Source organism: Tiliqua scincoides, chromosome 1 (genome assembly GCF_035046505.1).
Source record: "Tiliqua scincoides isolate rTilSci1 chromosome 1, rTilSci1.hap2, whole genome shotgun sequence".
NCBI classification, from domain to species: Eukaryota; Metazoa; Chordata; class Lepidosauria; order Squamata; family Scincidae; genus Tiliqua; species Tiliqua scincoides.
In genome coordinates this window covers 72,641,713-72,667,478 of record NC_089821.1, presented here as the reverse complement: position 1 = coordinate 72,667,478, position 25,766 = coordinate 72,641,713, and the positions used below count along the sequence as shown (strand labels likewise).

At 44.2% G+C, this 25,766-nt stretch overlaps 1 protein-coding gene across 1 annotated transcript in view; it reads right to left on the bottom strand.

Moving 5' to 3' along the window:
• Window positions 1-617: 617 nt before the first annotated feature.
• Window positions 618-25,766, bottom strand: part of LOC136656791 (probable hydrolase PNKD) — a 39,037-nt gene continuing 13,888 nt past the window's right edge. Inside the window, exons 2-9 of the mRNA XM_066633106.1 lie at window positions 19,233-19,348; window positions 15,201-15,313; window positions 9,296-9,354; window positions 8,094-8,186; window positions 6,681-6,844; window positions 5,889-5,975; window positions 4,758-4,873; window positions 618-3,478 (exon numbers count right to left, since the gene is read on the bottom strand). Coding sequence (XP_066489203.1) covers window positions 3,305-3,478; window positions 4,758-4,873; window positions 5,889-5,975; window positions 6,681-6,844; window positions 8,094-8,186; window positions 9,296-9,354; window positions 15,201-15,313; window positions 19,233-19,348 — 922 coding nt within the window. The 3' untranslated portion in view covers window positions 618-3,304. The remainder of the gene's footprint in view (window positions 3,479-4,757; window positions 4,874-5,888; window positions 5,976-6,680; window positions 6,845-8,093; window positions 8,187-9,295; window positions 9,355-15,200; window positions 15,314-19,232; window positions 19,349-25,766) is intronic.

The window sequence follows — 25,766 nt, the reverse complement described above, 5'->3', positions numbered from 1 at the left end:
AGAAGGCCAGGCATACTTCAGACTCACTTCAGCACTCATCACTCTAAAATATTTTTTAAAATGGGAAGTTAGCAGTTCTATGGCAAGATATTCCCACTGTTCCCTGAAAATATCCTGCCACATGTGGAATGGAAGAGCATGATGAAGAGGAATTTGTGGAAAGATTGTGCAAGCTTTTTTTTTTTAAAAAAAAAAAAAGGAAAAAGCTGGGGAGTATTTTTCAGGATAGGATGAATAAATGCCTAAGTGCTTGAAGTGTTTGATTTAGACAGGGAAACGGGATGACTCAGGTTCAGATCCCTCTCAGTCTCTAATTCTGCTAGGTGACCCTGGTCTAGCCATTCTCAGCCTAACCTACCTCATAGGGCTGTGGTGAGGATAAAATGTGGTCACAATACCTAGTACAGTGCCCTGAATTCCTTGGAGGAATAGTCTAAAAATGGAAATAGTGCTAAACCCTTTGGTAGCAAAGGGATTAAAGGCACATTGGCAGAGAAGTGAATAGGGCTCCCGACCAATTCCTACAAGACTGATGTTATCAAGTTCTTACCATTGTCATATTTTTAAAGTTATTTTTAAAACCTTTCTTTCAAGAAAAAAGGCAGACCATTTAAAGCTCAAGAAAAAAATCCACAATCAATTTATTAGGATTTAAAATCCAAAACAAATACAATGTGTGCTGCAAAAGCACTGCATCCTAACTCATAAGCTGGGAACCGTTTCACATTGGCTAACATCATGACTAAATACGCTCCCTGCCTGGTTCTATTAGTTGTTCACAATTTACTGATTTTCAGAACAAGAGAACATGGATAAGGAATACAGAGTGTGGAATCACCTCCTGCATTAGTGCAGGTCAGCTAAAACAGCTTACAATCATCCCTTAAGTAGGCTTCCATGCGGTAGGCAAGGTAACAGAGGTGTCGGATGAAAGTGACCTTGGTCATGGCCATCACTTCAGAGAAGAGAAAAACTTACAAACAAAGCAAAACTCACAGGTCTCACGCTGCTTCTCCTTGTGCAAAGGGGTGGAGAGAACTAGTTTACAGATCCATTCTCAGAAAAGCAGCAAGAAATTTTCCCTGATCCACAAGCAAGTTCTGTTTTCTCACCTTGTAAAAACTATGCTTGTATGACCAAGGCCCTACGTTGCTCATCAGCATTTCCCTCTTCCCTAGCCACTTATGGGAGCAAGATTTAGACTACACACTTACTTAATTCTAAGCAAGTTTACTCAGAAGTTAGACCCACTGTGTTCAGTGAGATTTGCTCCTATGAGAAGTGTGTTGTCTTAAGATAAAGCCTAAGACTGGGGCCCACTTTCAGTGGGATTCACTTCTGAGTACCCATGCACAGAATTGGACTGTACACCTTGCCAGTCAGAAGACAACATACTCATACAGGGACAACAGCCTTAATCATATTCCAAAAGAGTTATTCTGTGCTTATTTGCTTCCCATTCCCTCTAAAGGGGCATTCCACTAGGGATGGTTGGGCAGGTCTTGCCTGGGGCCTACAGATCTGGTTTTCATTCCACCTTCAAATGGGATATTGGAGACATCAGTCTTCCAAGACCTTCTGTTGCTGTGCCTGACCTGCAGGCAGCAGTTTCTTTCACCAAAACGAAAATTTTAATGCTACGAGTTCAGTACTCCCAGTCTGCAACACTATATCCTCTTTAGCCGCCCTGGGTCCCATTAGGAGCCGCCCTGGGTCCCGTTAGGGAGAAGGGCGGGATAAAAATAAAGTTTTATTATTATTATTACTGCTGAGTAAACATGTGTGTAGGTACCCATTTCACAGTGTAAATAGGATTGTTTTTAAAATTGTTATTAACATTTTACAGCCCTTCAAAAGGTTAACAAGTTTCTTCCCTACTAGAGGTAAAACAAATAGCATATAGAATTAGAAACCTCAGTTCTCAGATGTTTTGTTTTTCTCAAGCATTGAAGTTTTGTACAAAGAACTGAAGGTGCAAATCAAGTCAGCAGCCTCTTAAAAAACTTAACAGCAACCAAAATTTAAAAAGTGTTTCAAGTCTTTGCAAAACAAAGTCAAACCTGTGTAGTGTCCAAGAGGAAGGACATACTGAGATTTAAAGGTTACAAACCTCCTCCCCCCCAAAAAAATTCCCTAGTTACTATTTTGTTTCATCTCAGATGGATAATGCTAAGTTTTTCAGGTCTTCTACCAAACAAGCCTGTGTTACACTTAGCTACTGAGACACTAGGGAGCCAAACCAACAGCATCCATGTGGCCATACTGTTGACAATTGAGGTTCAGTTGAAATGCCCCTGCAATGTTCATTTACAATCTCTCCTGTTAAACATTAGCATATCTTGCCAGTGGAAGGAAACCAGGCACCCCACAGGTCCCATCTTTGGGAACTGGTAAGAGGAAGCATGCCTCCCTGGTTCCATTCTCCTGCATCTGTGGGATGTAGAGCCACTGTTGGCCTGAACACCATATACTGCTGGAAGAGTCTGTGCTTTATAAAACAGTCTGAGACATGCTGGATGTTTCACAAGTCTGGAAACTTATATTTCAAGTACATTGACCCACAATCTCACGCTCAGCCTAGTTGCACTGACTGTGCCGGCTTGCTCAATTTCAAAAACAGAACTTTTAATTTTTGAGTCAGCAGACATCAGAAGGAAGAAGCTTAAAATGCAGAACATTAGGTCTTCTTGAGCACAAGCAGACTCAGATGCTTAACCATCCAAGTGGACTAGGAAGTGGAAGGCTCTTTCTGATCTGCTAGATGGAAGCTGGAAGACCAAACAGGGCCTCCTGTGTGCAAATATCTCTCCAGATGAGTGGATGAAGTGTTGGAATTGTGCTTATAACAAACCCAGGCGACTCCCTTGAGCTAGCCATAGGCACACTCAAATATACACCTTTTGAAAATGAAATCACCAAGTTCAGCATCTCTTGCAAACATTGCCCTGCGCTGCTCCATACCTCTGTATCAGGCAGGCTGGGAAACTACAGGGCACAATGAGCCACCAAATCATGCTGGGTTTACATAAATCCATTAAGTCCTCCATGAGACAACACCTTTACTGAAAGGTTCCACTCTTCACAGATAAGAAGTGCTGGTGTCCAGAACTCCTGTGGCAGGGGGCTCAGGAAAAGAACCTCAACCTCAAGGTTGCCATTCACATTGTGGAAGAGGTCAGCATTCAAAATGACCTCTCCTTAGTAGGGTAGAGCCTACTTGGTGACCAGACTCCTCCTCACAGAGGTCACTGCTCAACCCCTGAAAATGAGTACACCCTGCTCCAGCCTGGCACCACCCCGACTGCTAATTGGCTTTGTAAACATCCTTCCGCCGCCGCACTTCCTTCAGCACCCGGGCCCGGAAGCTGTCCCAGTCCTCATCCTGTTGGCGCTGCAGGCCCACAGCTTCTTGAAGTTCCTGGCAGTGAGTCCGGAGGAAGGGATTGTATTGCTTCTCCTCGCCAATGGAGGAAGGACACTGTGGAGGACAAGGTGGGTGCATATGGTGAGTACAGGCAATGGTCACCACATGCCTGTTGCTGATCTCATAATAATAATGGGCTTGCTGTTTTAATTTGTATTTGGAAAGTACAAAGAACTAGGGAACAATGAGAAGGCCAGGACTTTGACCTATGAATCAGATCAGGACTCCTTCATTTTTTCATCAGGCCCTTTCAGCCCTTATGAATTTGACCCCAACTGCTTTTGATCTTGGCCTTGCTCGAAGGACACCAAAGTGAAACAGAGATCGTAATTTATTGTACTTTATGTCCTGCAGTTTCCTGCCTAAAAAGGAGGCAGCTACAATCAGAAAAGTTCAGTAAAATAATGCTGTCATGTTCCATGCTGTCTTTAATGTTCTGCACACACCCCAAATGAGCTACTGACACTATTACTGCTTAATGTTTAGTTTCATCTGATGCTAAGCGAAGGTACTATGAAGACCACCATCATTCCCTGCAGAGAAGGTCTGCAGTCTGTGTTAGTGTAAACTGAAGGCTTTGGGAATGGGTGGGTGTCAGACAGTGAATTGTGGGAAAGAAGGGAAGGTTCAAATGGTTGCAGAGGGTTTGGGGCACTAGGCAGTAGAAATGGGTGAAAAGGGGACTGAGGAAATGAAATAAGAAGATGGGGAGGCTGTTGTAGACATACAGAGACACACTGTAGAAAATAAAGGGCAGGAATGGAAGCAGAATGGAAGAGAAACTGCACAGCAGGCAACTCAGACAACAAGGGCTTGCACAACATCCCAGCAAGTGCTACAATGTGCAAGACTAGGTGATGAGCAGGTCCAGGATGGTAAGGAACCAACTACAGCATTTCACTAGTCCAAAGGACAAGTTCTGTTCTCCCGGGCACCAGACAGAGGTTTAGCTTCCAGAAGGGTGGGGCACAAATATCAAAACCAGAAACAGCCAGCTGGAACAAGACACAGACAGGAAAAACCCTGGGCAGATGTTTCCAGTTTGGAGGAAGAGCCAGGAAGTTGCTTTTGGGTGAATGCCATAGCACCTGCAGTGGATGGAAGGTGATGGACAAAGGGGGATATTTAGGAAGCTAAGAGATTGCACAGCAAATGGGGGGGGGGAGAGAGAGAAAGATATTCCATAGCCGATTGAATCTTTCACTAAAAGAATTATGTCTAAGCTATATCAGCTTCCCACATCTTGTTCCAGTTCCCTTTTGAGTGTCAGGCGGCAATTTTTGGTCTTTAACAATCACCAAACATTTAAACGCCTACCCCGTCCCTTCCTCACCGTGCTTCTCTTCTCCACCCGCTGTTGATTCACCCACTGTAGCTTCTGCTCCAAGAATGGGTTTTCTACCTCCAGAAGACTGGCAAACATAAGACACTCTAAGGAATACTCATGTCCTGGAAAGAGAAAAAGGGTACAGGGGCTGTCCTTAGACAACAAGCCTTATCAGCAAGTCCTCTCTTATCCCACTGGTACTCCCACACCTAACTGTATTTCCTCAAATTCTCAAGAAACAATTGCCCCTCTTTGGGTTCCATATAGAAGGAAACAGCTGTGCTCTCCATGTAACCGCAATGATGGCTGAAGTCTCAATGATGGCTGAAGGCACTAAACAGTCTCCATAACAGTTGATAATAAAACCACTACAGCATTGTTGACCCTTACAGTCCTGCTGGCTCCCCAGTCGAGCTGGGATTATGTGTTCCACAGAGAGGGAGTCACCCTGACCTTGGGTAGAGACACCTAGGCCACATTTATACATGCAGACCACATGCCTAACCACATATGAGCACATCCAAACTTAGGATCCCCAGGATGGGGAAAAGTGTCACTTCAGACAGTCGTCCATGATCTTCTTGCAGATTACATACTCTATGAATGTATAAGCCACTCCACTTATGAATACCCCTTTTCCTTCTCCATGGAAGCCTTAGGGATATGCTAATTCTGGCTCAGCAGTTGTCAAACTTTTCAGTCTCTGGAGCCTTTCGCACTCCTAAACTGAGGGCCAAATCCAAGTCAACTTTCCAGTGCTGATGCAGTCATAATGCAACCCTGAGATAAAGGAACAAACATTTCCTTACTTGAGGAGGCCTCCATGACTGTTCTCCTCACCACAGGATGCAGTGCATGCGCCATTCGTGAGGCTGCATCAGTGCTGGAAAGTTGGATAGAATTGAGCCCTGAGTCTCGGAGAGCCCCAGAGCACTGGTGCATGTGCAGAGTGGTACAACACCAAGCAGAAGGTAACCACGTAGGGCCTGGAGCCCCTGGAGAGGTTTCAGGGAGCCTCAGGACTGCTAGGAGCACAGTTTGAGAATCACTGTTCTAGTTCAATTTTAAATATATAGTATATAGAGATGAAGTTGGAAAAAAACCAAAAGCAGAAAGAAGGGCTCTTCCAGTATCCACCTGGCCAAAGCAGTGTATCTTCAGCAAGGTCAGCTGCCATGTCTAGCGATGCCAGCATTGTTTCTGGAGTCCCTTCAAATATCCGGCCTACAAGATTAAAGAACAAAAACGTTAATTCAACAGGGAAAGAGGGATTTGAAGACCAATCTGCTGCCCCCATCTAATCAGAAAATAACCATCTTTCTTCCACCTTCAGAGATGTTTTCCATTCTCTTAAATTTCCCCTCATCCACAGACACGATCCGTGCATATCTCCCCAGCAGATAAATCTAAGACCTCTCTTTTTTCCTCACACCCTTCTTAGAAGTTGTTCCAGATGCCTAAACATGAGAGCACAAGGCCCAAGATACAGTTGCTGTCCCTTACTGGCTAACAGAGGCAAGTTTAGAATTTTCCCCATTGATTGATGGGAATCAGGATGGCTCCAGGGAAAAAGGAAAGTATGGTGAATGGAGCAGGTGTCCTATCTTCCACATCCCTTAACCAGGGCTAGTGCTATCATTAGGCCAATTAGACATCTGTGTAGGGAACAGACCTCAGAGAGGCACAGTAATGACCTTTGGGGGGGATGGGACCGTTTTGATATAAATTAGTTTTTTTTAAACCCATGTAAAAATGCAACTGATAATTTATATTTTTTATTTTAAATACCACAACATATTGTGGTATTTAAGTGAAAATGTACTTAATTTTTAATCTTATAGTTCACTCTTCTGGGGAGGGTCAAGTTGTCAGCCTTGCCTAAGGTGCAAAATAGCCTGGCACTGGCCCTGCCCTCAACTGCTGACTTACCGCAGCCAGAGAGGAAGAGAAGGTCTCCAGAGAACAGAGAAGCTGGACTTTCGAAAGGTTTCCCATCCAGCACATAGACCATGTGTCCCACAGTGTGTCCTGGGGTGAAGAGGGCCTTGAAGTTCAAACGGCCTACCATGACTGTCTCCTTGTCTGAGAGGGGACTGGAACACAACATTAGGTGCAGGGTTACAGGGAAGAAGCAGCAGCTTATAATCAGCCTAGAAAGCATGTGGAAGCCCACACTGTGGGAGAATAGACAGCAAAATGGCAGGTGCATTTCAATGTAAGTAAGCGTAAAGTCATGCACATTGGGGCAAAAATCAAAACTTCACTTATAGGCTAATGGGATCGGAGCTGTCTGTGATGATTAGGAGAAGGATCTTGGGGTGCTGGTGGACAGCTCGATGAAAGTGTCAACCAAATGTGTAGCGGTGGCGGCAAAGGCCAATTCTATGCTTGGGATCATTACAACAAGGTATTGAGAATAAAACAGCTAACATTATAATGCTGTTGTACAAATAGATGGTAAGGCCACACCTGGAGTACTGCGTCTAGTTCTGGTCACCACATCTCAGAAAGGATATAATGGAAATGGAAAAGGTGCAAAAGAGAGCATCTAAAATATTAGTGTGCTGGGGCACCTCCCTTATGAGGAAAGGCTACAGTCCAGAAAAATGGTGTCGGAAGGGGCACATGATTGAGACATACAAAATTATGCAGGAGATCAATAGAGTGGATAGGGGGACGCTCTTTTCCCTCTCACACAACACCAGAACCAGGGGACATCCACTACAATTGAATGTTGGGAGAGTTAGGACAGACAAAAGAAAATATTTCTTTACTCAGCGTGTAGTTAGTCTGTGGAACCCCTTGCCACAGGATGTAGTGATGGCATCTGGCTTAGATGCCTTTAAAAGGGGATTGGACAAATTTCTGGGGGAAAAGTCTATCATGGGTTACAAGCCATGATATGTAATCTGCAACCTCCTGATTTTAGAAGTGGGTTACCTCAGAATGCCAGATGCAAGGGAGGGCACCAGGATGTAGGTCTCTTGTTGTCTTGTGTGTTACCTGAGGCATTTGGTGGGCCACTGTGAGATACAGGAAGCCGGACTAGATGGGCCTACGGCCTGATCCAGCGGGGCTGTTCTTATGCTCTTAAGTTCACAGCATACCATTTAGATTAATGCCCCTGCAAAAACCTGCCACATATTTCCTGCGTACAAGTGACAGAGCACTTGCTTCTAAGAATCAGGAACTATAGCAACGGTTGGTTGCTTCTCCCATCAGCTTTTAAGCGTGGCTCCCAGAGAGATAACAGCTAATGGGAGATTTGTCTTTCTGTTCTGAACTTGGCAGGGGAAAATGTTAGCCAAACTCATGGCCAGCAGGGGAGGAAAAGTCACTCACTCTGTCAGTTCAGGGATGTCATCGTGGCTGCTGCCATAGACCCTGCAGGAGCTGTGCCGCCGCCGTAGTGCTGCATTCCCACCACTATGATCCCTGTGGGATGAAGTGCTGTGATGAAAGCCCTTGATTTCACCCTTTTATAAAAACCTGGTTTGGACCTTTCTGTCATCTCAGAGGCTTCTAAGATGTCTCAGAATCCTAAAAGGCCTGCTGAATCATTCAGAAGTGGTAGCCATGGTTGCCCTTTTGTTTATTGTTTGCCCTTCTTTTTCTTCCCCAATTAACCAGTAAACCCAGAACTTGGGTTTTGAGCCAGCTCACTGGATCATGAAGCCTACTCTGTTCCCAGGAGAGGGAAACTCAAGTGTCTTAGGTGATCCCAAGTAACCAATCCAACAGGTGAAAGCTGGTTGGCATCCACAGGTTATAATGTGGGATCACACACAAACATGCCCCAAATTTGGGCATTTGTCCTGGCTGCTCATCCAAGCTGCAGATGCATCATCAGGTGTTGCTCATCTGTCTAGCTAGGTGTAAGGGACAAGTCCTAGCATGAGTACCCAATAAAGTACCCCTTGACCCAAGTTAGTGTTTTGTTTTATTTTCAGTTTATCTTTTAACCTTCAAGCCTACCCTTTACCCAAATGACCTTTCACCTTGTTATCCATGAAGCTGCTTAATTCTTACACTCACCCGGTTCTCTCCTTTTTATTCTCTTCCCATCATTCTGTGTAATTTTAATCCCTTTTAATACAATCTGTTTACAGTTTACCTGCCTGGGCTCAGTTCACTTGGGAGACAGTTGATTTGCCCTATCTTCTCAGATCGTTTGTTTTCTTTATTGTCTGATTTTAGGGGGACCTCTGAATTTGGGGGATCTCTGCTAACCTGGGAGAGAGAATTTCTGTGGCTTCTTTCTGTCTGTGCTCCCTAGCTTTGGGTGAAGGCAACAAGAAGTAGCATCCCAGATAATCCCAGTTCCATATTCAATCTAAGGGTGAAGGAGGAGCAGGAAGGTGAGAGGTAGTTGCTGAATGCTAGGTGCCACACCCATCTTGCCCCCTCCAAACTTCTGCCAGTGCCTCTTACACTGACAGTGTGCAAGAATGCTGCCAACAGCTCAGGACACACATATTTTGGAGCTTACTAACCCTTTTGGTTTGCAGATCACTAAAAAAAAGGGACGCAAGGAGACCTCTTACCAATGTTTGTGAGTACACAGGATGGCTTCCAGCGTGACTCCTTCTTCCTCGATGACAGACTGCAGAATAAGGAAGAAAAATTCTTAGGGCAGGAGCTGCTGCCCCACATCCTAATAAAACAAGTTAAGAATGGTAGTCTGAAATATAGGAGACCCTCTTACAAGAACTTTCCAGTTTCTCTCCTCCACAGCAGAGGGACAAGTGCTTAATAGCAAGAACAGAGAGATCTGGAGCATTTTGTTACCAAAGTCCTGCTAGCTAGGCAGCCACTGATCATCCCTAGCTCGGAACTGGGGTGATATGAATTGGCACCCAATACCCATGGCACTGGGGTGGCCCTAGTTGCATTTTTGAAACTTGGATTAAAGTCAGGCCAAAATGAGCAGATTCAGAGTGCCTTTCGCCTGGTTGCTTCCAATGTCTCCTCTCCCTTTCATTTTTATGAGCAAAGTCTGAAAAGGAGTTGGTACTCTAACTTCCCCAAAGTGGTTGTAACTTCCAGATCATACTCAGAGTGCCTGATTCACTCTTAAGATATTGAGAAACGCTCTGCAAGTCAAACACAAGGTCATTTGTCACCACAACAGAGCAATGGAACTCAAATCAGATTGAATTTGCCCTGTTTGCCAAGGACAAGATCAAAGCCCAGGCCCTTTTGTTAAATAAGGAAATAATTTTGCTCTGGCCTCAAGCCGATTATCTCCAGAAAGGACAGTAAACCCAGTCCTAAGGAACTGGGTGTAAACCAGAGACTCAACGCGAGATCCAACTAGGATGACAATAGAAAACCAGAACAAGCCTCAAGAAAACAGAGGACTATGTGCCAATCTCTGGTAAATGCCTTTACCAGCCTCTGGTAAAAGATCTGCTCAGAGAATCATAATCTGGAATTCTATCTCACAGCTTCCAGATGCAGTGCCCCCCCCCCAGTGCTATGTTACAGCACCCTATATTCTTAATCAAAGATAGCACTCCAAGTTTGGTTTGTTCACTAATCCTACCTCCTCCTCTGCCTCCTCTCTCTCACTTCTTCCTTTTTTTTCTGATACCTTCTCTCCTATTCGCTTTTCTTCTTCCTCAAAGCAGCAGCTGTCCAGCTATGGAACCACCCACAATCCTCATCCCATCTCTATTCTCTTTCTGGAACCCTCTCATGAAGCATCACCCCTTTCCTCCAATAAGCCACTGCAGTGGAAAAAAGAATAAAGCTGAAATCACTATAAGCAGAAACACCAAGTTATAACTCAAACACACTTGACTGGTTCTCTTTTCCTGGCCTCTATGCTTCTCTTCTTTCCTTGGAAGTTATTGGTCAGTGACCTGGAAACATGCTCTCCTGCATAACCGCGAGCAAGACTGCTCTCCAGCCAGCTCCGTCTATTTTTATTACATAGTCAAGAACCTGGAGAATCAGCCTTCAGGCATTCTAAAACATGGCTCCCTTAACCAACCTAGCAAGACACCCAAGACACACCCAACAAATATAGTTTGCTTAGATTGAACAAATTGTTTTTTGTCTCTAGAGAAGCAAAAATCCATCCATCCCACTTCCTCAGAAGCACTGAGACACAGGCTAAGTGTTCTCCTAGTAGAAAACAAGGTTCCTCATTACGAGTGAACAGCGAGGCAACCTAGACCCAGCCTGAAACTTCCGTATTTGTCTCTACTTTCTTGTTCAGTGCATGTAGTGAGCAACTGACCTAGTGCCTTTGCCACATTCTCAATTCCTTTGTACTCTGCACGCAGTTTTTCTCTCTCGTCTCAAAACCTGCTTTTTCTAAAATCTTGCTTGTCCTGAGTAAAGCCCCAATAGCCATGACATGCTAATCATGTGATCTCAGACTTTTATCTTCCTTTTTAGAAATCAAACTCACACCCATCCTCTCCTCCTCCTCTCTGCCCTAAGTATCAAGCTGCCTCCAGATACTTTTTGGACTGAAAAACACACAGGCGTACAGTTCATTCTAAGAGCTCATTTATTTGCCTCTCATCTGTATTATTGTTTAGCCTCTCATTTTATTATTTAGCCCAGTGATTTTCAACCTTTTTCATCACATGGCACAATGACAAGGTGCTAAAATTTTTAGGGCACACCATCAGATTTTTGACAATTGACAACCTGGCACACCATGCTACTGGTGGGGGACTCACACCTCTATTGGCCCTACTAACAAATGACCTTCCCCCAAACTCCTGCGGCACACCTCCAGACCATTTGCGGCACACCAATGTGCCATGGCACACTAATTGAAAATTGCTGCTTTAGCCTTCCATTGCATTTATTTGATTCCTTTGCCTATTATTATAAACAATCCCCAAATAAAGTGTGCATTGAGATTTGAACCTTTGGACTCTCTCTCTCTTCTTGTCTCCTCGAAAATACTAATTCTCCCTAGGTGAAACACAGCCAACATCAATGATTCTTTAATATGCTCATTTGGCTACACATGAAATGCCATTCAATATTCTTGAGCAGGTGCGGTAACAGAGATCCAGTGACAGAGAAGCAACAGCCCCACTCACCCACCCGCCTGCCTCCTGGCACTAGGACTGAGTGCTGCTTCCCTACCCAAAGTACTTCCCGAAGAAGTGACAAAAATCTGTCTCTTAGTTCAATATGCACAGATTGTTCTAAACTCAGTCAAAAGTTGAGAAGTGCATTTCTCTTAACTTAAAGCTCTGTCTATACTTAAAGATTTTCTGAGATCCAATGCATATATTTTGAAGAAACTTCAAAGATTTGCAATATTCCATGTACCCAGCACACCCCCACCCCCAATACATTAGGGATCAGGTGCATGTCAAACTAGAAGGGACCACATCTAAGAGTGTGCTATCTGATGCTGCTGGAAGGAGAGAAGCTGAGGGACTTGGCATAAATCTCTGAATGCAGACAGGGCTCTAGAGGAAAGCCTGTACCATACTGAAGCAGTCACCAATGGAGGTGGGAACATGTACTGGGAGGGAGGGCAAGACAGCATGGGCACAGAGGCATCCATGCAGATAGCAGAGCAAAACAGGTGGAGACACTTTATGTACCAGTCAGAGCTCCAGATGTAAGGAAGAATGGAATAGACACCAACAAAGATATGCATAAGGTACCCTTGCAAATGTGATAAGAATAAGTCCAGAAGACATTATAAGGGCCAAAGTGCCTATGACATTTCTTGATTAGTCTCCGATCATTTATTTCATTTTTTTTAATTAGCGAAGTCTGGGGGGAAGTTGCAAGTTTGATAACAGTAGAGCATGACTGTGCTCAACCCTTTCCCTGTGAACCATTTTTTATGATAAAAGTTGCTCCCTCCAGCTCCTTTCCTACCCACAGGGAAAGCAGCTTAGGAAGTGATGGTTTTGATCATAAAAATGGCCCACAGAGAAGGATTAAGCACGCCCTCCCCAAGCACTGCTGCTGTGATCAAATTCAGAACCCCTGATCCCACATCTACTTAAAAACAGATCACAGATCTCCTGCCATCACTTGTAGTTTGGCTTTCAGACTACACAGACTGCAGGAAACACACGAGAATGAAGTAGCTGGGCTGCGGGCAAAAGAGAAGGGCAGAGCAGGGCTTATTGATGGGAGTTTGGTAGTACTGGTAATAGCACTGGGGATTGTGCCCAGCTGCATAGCCAATTGATACATATTGCTCCTAAAGGACTTTTCCACTGCGCCATTGCCCTTAACTTGCCCATGTGACACTTTTCCCAAACAACTTATGTTCAAGCTTTAGTGCAGGGGTGTCAAACATAAGGCCCAGGGGCCAAATGCGGCCCATGGAAGCTTTTTATTCAGCCCTCAGGCTCTCAGCTGCTGAGCAGTGCTGAGGTGATACTGCTAAAAGGGCAGCCCCCATGAAAATTGGGCTCTCCCATATCTTGAAATATGATAAAGATTTGCATGTTTTCTCTTCTGTCATTTGAAGTTAATGAATTTCTAAGTGAGAAAAAGTGCTTATTTTTGGTTATGACCTATTTAATGACATCACTTCCTGCCTAACGACATCACTTCCAGCCCTCAGCAGGCATTATGAACGCCATTCGGCCCTCAGTATGAAACGAGTTTGACACCCCTGCTTTAGTGTGTAAAAATGTACCAAGCCTTCAGCTTACCTTCCCCACCAAAGCTAAGCATTACCAGGACATTTAATGCTACTCCATGTAACATATTCATCCATTACATATGCCTCCTGTAGCACATCAAGTCAAGCTGGCTCCTTGGCGAGTGTGTCATTTAAATGCTGTTTTGCTTCTGTGGCATTTTCTTGCAGATGTGAACATATTTTTAGCATATGCTACCACACTAAATGATTATGGCACCACTCTAAGCCCCTGAAAAGAAGCCACTGGCCCAAGGGGGAAATACAAATTGTTTACAGCAGCCCTTCACTCTCCCATCTGAATCTGGATATCCAACTTCTCTCCTTTGGGCTGCAGCTGAACAAAACACACGACTGCTTCTTGAGTGTAACAGGAAGAGCCAGTCGGATAGGAGCCTTTGAAGAGGAAAGAGAAACATGCCCCAAGCAGGACGAGTGGTACTCCTCAGGCAAGTCTGCTCTAACCATAGAATGACCTTGACTGCAGGCAGCTCCCAACTTAGCTGATTGGTTTCCCAGTCCATCTGCAGGGAGACAGAGCCAAAGGCCTCAGGGGGAAGAGACAGGGAGCTGTAGACTCTAGAGAGGAGCCAGTTTTCCAAAGAGAATGGAAAGGAAAGTGCATGGGTGGGAAGAGTGGGGGAGGCAAAAAAAAAAGAAGTCAATCACAGATTTAAAATCCTCTTATGAAAGATTTCTGAAAGCTGCAGGCTATGGAGCTGAAGAATGTCAAGCAAACATTTTCTCAGTAGTAGGCGAGCTAAAATGAATGCAAATAGGATTCCGTTTTCTAAATCAGTAAATGTATAACGAGAACTGTGTGACCTGTCCTCAGCTAGTGCCTTATACAAAGTCTACAATGTAGATAAGCTCAGAAAGAATCTGCTGCCTCAGGGGACTATCTCTGCTCAAAGGAAGACTGGCCCTCTGCTTAGAGATGAATCAGCCATAAACACCACTTACAGCAGGGTTAGCCACATAAGGCTTATAGACCACATCCTATGCCACCAAATTCATTCCCAAAAATCTTCTTCCAGATTTCAGGGTGAACTGCTCTTCATGGGCTCCTCCTCCCTGAGCGGACCCTGATAATCTCTCTGTCACCAACACACAAAAGCTGTGGGCACAGAGGTGGTCTCAGAATCAGCAGTGAGTCTTTCTGAAAGAAGGCTTTCAGAAAGCTTTCAGGCCCTTGGTAGCTGCCCAAAAAGGCTGACTTTGAAACCACCTTTGGCTTTTCCCAAGAAATCATAATCACAATCTAAATGCCAACCATATGCAGGGTAAAGTGTTCCTCTCCTTGCCCCCCTAGATTGGCGGCCAGTGCTGGAGCATGACTGGTTTCTTTCTATAGCTCACGGCACAATTTTCCGGCCTGTTCCTTGTGCCTTTGTGCTCCATTTCATCTGAAGCAGTCTCGCACCATTCTTGTCTGCTCTCTGCTCAAGTTATACGTACTACCTCAAGTTATACGTCTTTCTGCTCAAGTTATACGTCTGCTCGTACTACCATGTGGGAGGTAGTTCTCTCTAACCATAGAGAGAGAACTCTCATGTGGGATAGTTCTTCTCTCATGTGGGATAGTTTCATAAGCATACTTTGACTCTTGCCTCTGTGGCGACATATGCCCTTTGGACCTTCAGTTCTAACATTGAGGTCATTGGTGATTTTTTTTTCAGACAGACATTTCTAATTTCTAGGGATATGTTGAGAATGAAATGAGGCAGGAAATGCTACTCTTTTTTGGAAGGGAAGAGAGGGCTCCGTCTTTGGAGGTAGGAATGTCCCATTTGTGTTTCTCTCACCTGCACAGCCAACGGGTCAGAGGGGTCCACAACTGCAGCACAGTTTGAGCCCGTGTCAATAATGAGGTAGCTGTAGTTATTGGACAGGACAGGAATGGGCACAATCTTCACTCCTGGCACACAGCACAAGGAAGGAAGCAGGAAAGTCAGCACAAGAAATCCCAGCAGATACTGCAGTATTTATATTGGTGTTTTTATTATATCCTGTTATATTAACTACACTGACAGTTGGCTATGGCAAAAAAGTAGCACACAACATTTGAGAATGCATTTATGTTATGGTGCAAGTGACAGATCTACATCTGGGAACTGCAGGGCAGGCAAGAAACTGGAGAGACTCAGAGGTGCTCACTAACGCTCAGATTTTTGCAACAGCCACTCTGAAAAGTCAGGAATCATCAGAGGTGTGGGAACAGTGGCAGAAGTTTGAAAGCTATTTTGCAAGACAGCCTCTCCTTTCCTCTTTTAATTACATCAATCTGGCGCCACTCCATTCCCTGTTCTGGCCATGCCCCCTTTTTATGCAAACAGAGATGAAGTAATGGTATACTATGAAGAAAGATATTTTAGCACACATATAAATAAATATGGAGGGTTTGTCCCTCACCACTGAGCAACTGCAGTCTTTCTTTATATAAGGTGCAGGGCCTGCTCCCAGAATAGGTGGCAGGGTGTTCACACAGCCCTGACTCCTGGTATCTCATTTGTAAAAATGTAAGGGTACCCTCTACCCTTGACAGTGCTAGCATGAACAGTGGCATAGCTAAGGGGGTAGCGGTGTAGCAGTTGCACTGGGTATCAAGCTTTAGGGGGGCAACAAGCTGAGCTTGACACTAGTGACCAAAATTGTGAAAAACTTGGTATGTATGAGTAATACCATCATGTTATACATCATTGGAAAGGTAATTTAATACAGAATGCAATTAAACAAACTGCATTGGAATATCTGTATTCTATCAAAAGTTATGGCCAATTAACCAGAAAATGAAAAAAAACAATTGCCTTATGGAACAAAAAGTGGATTTTCTTAACTCAAAACTGTCCTATGAGACGGATTGTTCTGAGAGCCAGTGACAAATTATGTTACTGACATGTTGCAATGACATGTTATCATGATACAGCATGAAACCAATAAAGTGATAATATGAGTCAGCTCTCATTTCTATGTATATCATAATATAGTTACCCCTGCTAACTGGCTAAAAGGTACTTTTTCAAGTCGTGTCTTTCTTATATTTAGCAAGGGGAGAATAACCATCCCTCTTCACCCTAGCACAGTGTGAAGCTATCAAACCTATCAGGGGTACACTTTTTATTTATTTACTTAATTAATCTGATTTTGTCTGGGGGGGGGGGGCTACAAATCTTCTTTGACCCCAGATAGCAGATAGATGCCTTAGCTATGCCACTGACTGGGGGGTGCAGCACAGCAATTAGGAGGCAAGCTGCTGGGGCGAGGAGGTGGGTTCCCCCAATTTTTACTTTTTAAAAAGCCCGGATGTGACATCCCTTCTGGTTGCGACATAACTTCTGGGGCAGCATTTTGAGCTTGGCACCGGGCTACACGATAATTAGCTATGCCATTGAGCCTGAGCCTCCCTTGACAACGCTAGCCTGAGCCTTCTGTGCATATAAAATATGAATATGATTTGCTGCCTCTTCTCTTCTTTCTGCATGCACAAACCATCCATCCTCCTTCTCCTCTAATCATCTTCTTTGTCCCACTTCAGGTGTCCTACTCCACCTTCTTGAAGCAGGCAAAAAGAATGGGTGGTGAAGGGGAAGTATTGGCCATAGTGGTTTGCAAACTTTTCAGTCTCTGGAGCCTTTTACACTCTACAAGGAGTCTCAGGGAGCCCAGCTGGCACATGTGCAGAGTTTTGCAGAGTCTTGCGGAAGAGTACCAGTGCAAACAGGACTGTGGACAGATGGTGACCACTTACGGTGTGCTCTTAGAGCCCCTGAAGGGAGTGTCTCAAGGAGCCCTAGGAGCACACTTGGAGAAATACTGGCCTAGATCAGGGGGGTCGGGACCCACTAGGTGGATCACAAGCCAATTTCAGGTAGGTCCCCATTCATTTCAATATTTTATTTTTAATATATTAGACTTGATGCTCCCATGGTATGTAACTGCATCTGGGGGAAATTACAGCTCTGCACTTTCAGCAAGCTACTATGTGTATGCTCTTAACAATAATAGTCAGTGGAGCTTACTCCTGGGTAGGTACGGATAGGATTGCAGCCTAGGATTGTTAAAAATTGTCCTGCTTGATGATGTCACTTTTGGTCATGTCATCACTTCTGGTGGGTCCTGACAGATTCTCATTCTAAAAAGTGGATCCCGGAGCTAAAAGTTTGAGAATCACTGGCCTAAATGATTTCCAGGAGGAAGCAGAAAGAGGAAGTAGCTTCTTAAAGAAACAGGAAGAGGTGGAAATGGTGGTGGCTGTTATTGCTGAGCCTGGGTGGCTGCTGAGAAACATGGCAAGCTGAGTGTTCAGCCTGGAGGTCCAGCCACTGCCTGGCCATTCATAGAGAACATCCTGTTTCAATGGGGAGAGGATGTAGTAGCCTTCTGCTTTCTTCTTCAGCCCCCCCCCCCACATTTTTTTGCTTTTGGTAATGGCGCTGGAAGAAGAGGAGAGTCACAACTGCTTCAATCCTCTTCTTACTCAATCTAACCAAGGAAGAAGACGATTGGAGTACTAGTCAAAGTGACTGGATGGGCAGCAAAGCCAGGGGAGGTTGGTGGGCAGGCACAGAGCACCGCCGCCGGTTTGCCACTTCTCCTAGCCCACCATCTAAAACAGCCAGTTCACCCAGCTTCGTGGGCGAGTCAGCCCAGACTCACGACCATATCCTGAGGTCAGATGATTTACTGCAGATATTACTCTTTATTAACTCGCTCAACTTTTGTTTCTGCACAACTCATTTATTTTACACAATTGTTTCTTCATCTCTGCTGAATATTCTGGAGCTCACTTTGCTCTCTATTTACTCTTCCCCCTCCCTGTTTTGAGAGCAGTCCTTCAGCCTCTTCACATCCCTCCCACACAGTGGTAACCAGCACAAGGTTAAGGTCTAATTCTCAGAGTTCACAGAGTTCTTAGGGAGATGATAGGCCCGTGTCTAGGCCGTACCACTTGAGACTGCCACTGGGTGTTTGTGTGTCAGTCATAGGATTGACAGCTCTTGCACACAAAAGTCCCCCAAACTTGCCACATGGAAAACTAGCCTATCAAGGAGAAAGATTCTTACTTAGCCTTCTCCACACACTTGTTTCCTATACAGTGAGATGGAGGTTTACCACCTCAGTGAGATCTAGGCCTACACACTGTGCTGATTACTGCTGTGTGGGAGAGTTGTGAAAGGACTGAAAGGCTCTTTTAAAATGGGCCAAAAGGGGAGAGGGAAAGCAGAGAGGAATCCAAAATACACAATGGCTTTTATACAGTATCTATGAAGAAATGACCATGAAAAAACAAACAACTTGTACATAAACCAAACAAAAGTTGAGCAAGTTAATCCCAAATAAAATTCAAAGCAGCACACATTCTTGATTATTTGGAGGGTTGATAAAGAAGTTTATTTAAACCACTGTGTAACCAAGGTGTGTTTCTCTCATATCACAGCAAAACAAAAGGCTGAAATGAAAAACTATAACCAACCAGCCACACATACAACTGACAGTTGCAAGCTCAGAACACTGTAAAGACTGATACTTGCTAAGACTCAGTCATGGGGAGTTCTAGACTCCTGCAGGTGTTAAAAAAGAATCTAAACGTAAAATAGAAAAAAAAAGTCTAATTCTGCCAAATTCAGATGGGGTGTATAATTCATTATAGTATTAAATCAATTTTTTTTTTGTTAAGCATCTCTGGAAGTCAACTGTCATGTCAGAGTTCAGATTTGGCATGATATGTAACCCAGCAGGTTTAGCCTTGGCCCATTCAGTGCCTTCAAGTTTCATCACAAAAATTCACAGTGTGTACATTTGTTGGAAATGTGATGGAGAAAAGGTGGGGCACTTACCACTGAAAGCTACCGTCTGGGGAATGGAGTGTCCCTGGGGGAAACGCTCACGCGCTTTCTTCACCTGACGCTTGTAGAACAGGTAGCCCAGCCGTGTGTGGGCATAGAGATTATACCTGAAGGAGAGCAAAGAAAGACCCATTGTGGGTCGAGTTAGAACACGCTTACGTGAAAACTCTTCTGTGCAGTTGCTTATGCCATTCCTTTCAGCAAGATCTCTCAACAAAAGAGAGAGTAGTTCATTACTGCTGCCAACATTTCACAAGAACAGAAGATAAAATTAGAGAGGGCTGCGACACGGACCACACCATCAGGAGCGTAGCACAGCGCAAGCCCAAGAAGTAACACTGCTTTAGTTTAATAGCACTTGCTTGGGACTATGCCAAGCCCCCCCCCTCTCTCTGCTTTATCAGACACATTTCACAAGCTGCACAAGCCACCAACTTGGCCCAGAGTAGTTAATCTGTTAAATCTGCTTTCCCAAGAAGACTCTCTAAAGCTTCAATCCTAGGCTAACTTTCCTGGGAATAAGCCCCACCCAACACAATGAGACTTTGGAGCAGACATGCATAAGATTGCACTAGTTACCTGACCCGCCAGGGATTCCTGGATACTGCTAATGGGTGTGAACAAGACTTCATTTCAGCCAATGCTCAGCACCAATGCTGTTTTCATTGCCCAATCTGGCAGCAAGGATAAATGCCTCTGAGCAGGTACAAAGTGTCCTTTCGTCTCTATTGAAGAAGCTAGCCTCCATCCAGCTGGGTTAAGTGAATATTAGAGAGCACAGTTTTCAGGAAGCCATGCACCTGAACACATTAGGATTCTGTGGCAGAAGCTTTGGGATCCTCAAAGGCTAGCATAGTGGATTCTGTTTAGCTCTCCTACAGTCTAATCATGCAAGGATATCAAACATAAGGCCTGTGGGCTGGATGTGGCCCCTGGAAGCTCTATCTTTATCTGGTCTTTGGGGTCTCCAAGCGTCACCATCAGCTGCTTTCAGCTGCTGAGCTGTGCTAAGGTGCCACTGCTGAAATGGTGGCTTACATGATAATCGGGCTCTCCCATATCTTGAAAATATGATCAAGATTTGCATGTTTTTCTCTTCTGTCATTTGCAGTTAATGTGTTCTTAAGTGAGAAAAAAGTGCTTATTTCTGGTCATGACAGCATAATGGCATCACTTCCTGCTTAATCACTTCCAGCCCTCAGTAGGCATCATGAATGCTATTCAGCCCACTGTAGGAAGTGAGTTTGACACCCCTGATCTCTCAAAAGGCAGAAGTATCAAGGAAGAATAATCCATACAGTCCCATTCCCACCCCAAAGTTCAGTTCTTGGGTAGAAACAAGTACGCAATAGAAAAGTGCAAACAAACAAACCAATTATGTCAAACTACTTACTGTAAGATTTTCTTCTTAGGCTTGTTTTTGTTTTAAAAGATGAGTGCATCTCTCTTAAGGAAGGGGCAGGTGCAAGAACTGGATGGCCATGAAGAGGCACAGAGAGCAATTATGCTTAACTTCCTCCAAGAAAAGAGACCCAAGAGCCCAACATTTCTGATCCTTGATGAGAACTATCTATACTGTATATTTTTCAAGCTTTGCTCTGAAGCTTACAAGTAGAACCTTATGACCAAAAAAAGGGGAAAAAAATAACAAAGGTTCTGATAAACCTTTAATTTTGCAATAGAAAGCCTCTGCGGCACAGCTGCAAACCCTATAAAGCTACTGCAGCACCTTTGATTAGAAACCAAGAAGAATTGTACACCAACCCTTAGCACTTGGATGTCATGCCTTTCTAACAAAGAAGATATGAAATTTTTTATGAGTCAGTGGGAATCACACTTGGTAATAAACTGCTCTCAAGGGGGAATACATGCACTACGCAGCTTCAAGGAAGAAAACATAACAGTCCTGATAAGCTGTTTTTCAGGCCAACCAGGCTGAAAGCCAAGAGTTATTAAAAGAGAGGAATTCCAGCTGATTATTAATTCAAACTAAACAAATGTCACAGTTGCCAACTGGATGTCACTGTAATGTGGTCACAAGGAGACCTCCAACCATACTGGGAAGGGAGAGTGATACAAGGAGAATGAGACCCTAAAACCTTTAGCATTGCACTTCAAAGAGTTCAGAGTAGCCAAGTGGAGTAGATTGTGGAGTAGATCACCCAGAAGTGATTCACTTAATACAGCTGAGGGCGTACCTACACAATCTCGTGAAGGGCATTTTTCTCTGTGTAATTCTCACATCAGCAGGGATGTTGATGGTGTATGTGCATTGATGCAACGTTTTGTCAAATTTCACTTACTATCCAAAGCAGGAAAGTTGAATTGTCATTCTATGTCCATTTTAGTTCAGCTCTTTTATAACAAGTGAATGTAGTGAAACTCAACAGTGAAGGGAGATGTACACTGAAGCACTGGAGAGAAATGCACTTCTAAAAACCAATTTAGAAAAAGAGAGAGAAAGAGAGAAAAGCAATTCAAGAAGGGGTGGGGATGCTGCAATAGGAGGGCACCTTGTTGCTATTCACTTCTTTAGCTTTCCTTCTTTTAAAGGACTTCTGCAAAAACAATTGTGGGCCCAATCCTATCCAACTTTCCAGACCTGATGCAGCTGTGCCAATTGGGTGCGCATTGCATCATGCAATGTGGGGGCAAACATGGAAGCCTCTTCAAGGTAAGGGAACATTTGTTCCCTTACTTTGGGGCTGCATTGTGGCTGCATCGGTGCTGGAAAATTTGATAGGATTGGGCTGTGTGTGAGATTGCTCAGTCTCTGAAGATAAAAACCAAAACATTTAAAAGTGTACACAAAATGGCATAGATATTGGGTGAAGTGTATTCTTCATCACTGGCGATGACACAGATACTATCCAATAGGTGTTTATTATATCCATGTAACCACAGTCTATATAACTCTCATTGTCATAAGAGAAATGCTAGTGAGGGGGCAAGGTAGACAGGAAGATATTTTTTCTTTCAAGAACACATTACAGTTTGAATGCCTTGTATTATTATATTAAATCTGGAACTGTTTGGCATCTAGTACAGTGGCTTGTAAGTCCTCCAAGAAAAGAGATCCAGCAATACCATTTATCTTTTGTAGAGGATCTTTGAGACAGAAGTGAAAACAAGATTTTCTTTATACTGCACTGCCCCAAGATCTCCAATTCCTGGCAATCCATCTACATTTGTCTCATAATGCCTGGGGACGCCTTGTCAATGTACCAATTGCAAGGGAAACGGCTAAAGCCAGGATCATGCTAGCTTTTGTTTTAATGATTTGTGGTGGGTAGAGTTGAAATAGTAAGAGGCAGACAAAAATCATGCTTGTGGCCAATGAGCAGACTTGGGGAGGAAAGCCAAGGTCAGAGGAGCATTGTGTGGTAAGGAAAAGCATTGACAGACATATGCAAACTGGTCCAGCCACAATCAGTTGCTGACATGAGAGAAGGATCTCTCTTTAAAATAAAGCTCAAGTCCCTATGGCTGAAAACCACCTCTGCAATAAGAAAGCAGGTCCTGGCTGCCTCAAGACACCCAAGAGAGAAGAGACAAGCACCATACATTGCAGAGTCAATACATTGCATTGACAAGGCAGCTGGGTGTACCAGCAAATGTCAGTCAGCCAGAGAACTGCATACATGGTGTCACATCCACCCACGCACTGAACAGTATCTGGCTGCTCATCTCACCAAAAAAAAAAATCTAACCTTGAGGAATTTTACATTCACAGCTGAGAGAAATCAAGCCACCTCCCCCATAGCTGTACCTTGGAAGACAGAACAACCTCAATACAGCTGTGTCCACAGTCACCTGGGGGCTGGGGGATAAGAACAGGCCCTCAGTCTGGCTGTACTTGTCGTAAGAGGCGACTAAACAGCCACTGGGTAGATGGGACTCATCAGCCTGGGAAGGCAGCTCATCTGAGAGAAGGAAAACTCTGATCCCAAACCTCCACTGCCTTGTGGCTACATCCAGTTATGGAAAAGGCTTCAGGAATCAACCTCGAGGCAAAATCCGGAGCCGGAGTCCCTGAGGCAGTTCATGGCTGAACACAGTCACGTTCTGGCAACTCTTGCGGCGCTGCTGGAACCAACCGTATTGGCTTCTGCCTTTCCATTGGACCATTTCAGTGACATGGAGAGGGGGGATTTGCTGCATGGGAAACAGTCTATCCTCCATACCTACTTTACCCAGGCTGGAGAGGACACTCTGTTCCAGAACCACCATTCAGAGCGTGATACCATAGTCTTCCGAGACTGAAGGATGCCAACAACAACCACAGTCACTTCCTCCAGCAATGGACTGCCAGAATCTGGAGACACACGAGTCTTCATGTACCTACAGCTATTGCTCTGAGTTAACACCAACCAAAGACTCACATATCTTCAGATCATGCAGAAAGAAGGCGAACAGCACAATCCTATCCATGCCTACTCAGAAGTAACTCTCATGAAACTCAAGGGGACTTACTCTTCCAAGTAAGCATGTAGGATTGCAGCCTAGTGACCATTCGCATCTTCAAAACAATTCTGACAGTGACAAACCCTAAGAAAGCAGCAAGGAGTAGCTAACACCGACCATACAAACCCAAGTCCTCAGAGATCTATCCTCATAGATCATTCTTACCCAGTAAATATTTAGGTAGCTTCACCTACATATGGCTCAAGAGACAGGTGTCTGAGAAATACAGTACTACTAATATTTAGCATTTAGATAAGAACTTAAGCATCCTTAAGCATCACCCTGCTGAATCTGCACTCCTCTAGACAAGCATCCTACCTGCAACAATGGTGAGTGAGACGCCTCTGGCAGATCCACAGGGAGAGTAGTATAGCAGCAGTCCTCCCAATTTATCCCCAACATCCAGAGGTATACTGCCTCTCGACTTGGAGGGTCAACTAAACCAGCTGACTCCAAACCTGAGACCTCTGCAAGCCAGGAAAGGCTTCCCCGGGTGAACGGGGTCTACCATTTTGCCAGGGAGACACTCCCCAGAACTGCACCCTGGCCAGCCACATCTGCCCAGAAATCCGGGAGCAATGGCTGCTGGGGTGACAGAACTCAGAAGTGGCTAGTTGGGGCACAGTTTTGGGGAGACTGGTGGTGTGGAACAGCAGCTCCCCAGCAGAACAGTAAGCAATGTTCACCCACGGTTCAGATCCGGCCCACAGCCCAGCATATAGAGAGACCTGTACTAAGCTATCATAGCTAATAGTCACATATAGATTTGTCTTCCATGAATGTGTCTGTTTTTAAAAGTCCTCTAAACTATACAATGCTTTTTGAGTGTTCAAAGCACTTCATATACATGTGATCTTCATATACGTGTGATATTTTCTGTGCCACGATCCCAATCAATCAATCAATCAATCAATCAATCAATCAATCAATCAATCAATCAACTGTTGGTCCTGCCCCCCTCCTGGGACCCTATCTGCCCACTCCCTGCCCCCATAACGACCTCCAAGCACTGTTCACTGTAACCAAATATTCTTATTAGAGAGAGCAGAAAAAGTTGCCATGAAACCTGGAACCAGTGAAAGCTATTTTAGTGTGATTGCGAAGAACCTGCGCTGGACTGGGACACAATTTCCTGGTACCTGAAGGGATACATCAGATGCCTCCCTTTTTACCTGGTGGTGCCTGTTCACTCCAGTCCATTGGTCTTCAATGTTTTTCGTTCTAGTTAAAAGTTGCCACAACCCCACAACTGAGGCTTCGCAACTCCATTGGGGTCCCGACTCCAAGGTTGAAGAATATTGACCCCAAGGATGAAGAATACATGATCTCAAGAACCCTTACAACAATCTTGTACAGCAGAGCACTATATTATCCCCACATGAGGCAGATGGTTGACTGGGACTAAGAAATAGTGGTTTGCCACTCTATGAAAGCTTATGGCAGAGATTACATTTATCTTTTATTAATGACAGCAAGTCTTTTGGAGACAGGGAGCCATTTATTATTTTGCTATGTAAATTGCTTTGTGAACTACTTTGTGTTAAAAAGCAGTGTATAAATATTCTTAACAACAGTAATTGAATCAGGAACTTTAATAGCTCAGCCTGAGACACTGGTCTACACTAATAAGTGGCAGAAATAAGTAGGCAGTACATTCACGTCCAAGAACTGTTCCATGTTTACATTTTATCAGGTTATCAGAAAATCTATATATAATAGCCAGCTCAACAGGTACCACCCTTTTTGAGAAATCAAATCTGTTTCAAAGCCATTTGTCTTCCGAGAACAGCAGAAAGGGAGCAGCACAAGCAGTAGCCTGGTTTCTTTTTCAAAGACAGTTTTCATGGACTTTCCTCATCTTAGGGGATTTTTGTTGAAAGGCAGCTGTGTGTGGTTTCAGGAAGGATTACACGTTAAAAAGCAGGAAGAGGAGTAAAAGGCATAGCTAATTATGAGGAAAGACAGTGTAATACTAATTTCTATCTTCTCTCTCTTTTCTTCTTTGTACTTTAAGATCTTTCTATCTTACCCTGTCTTTCCAGGAAGAATCACAGGCCATCT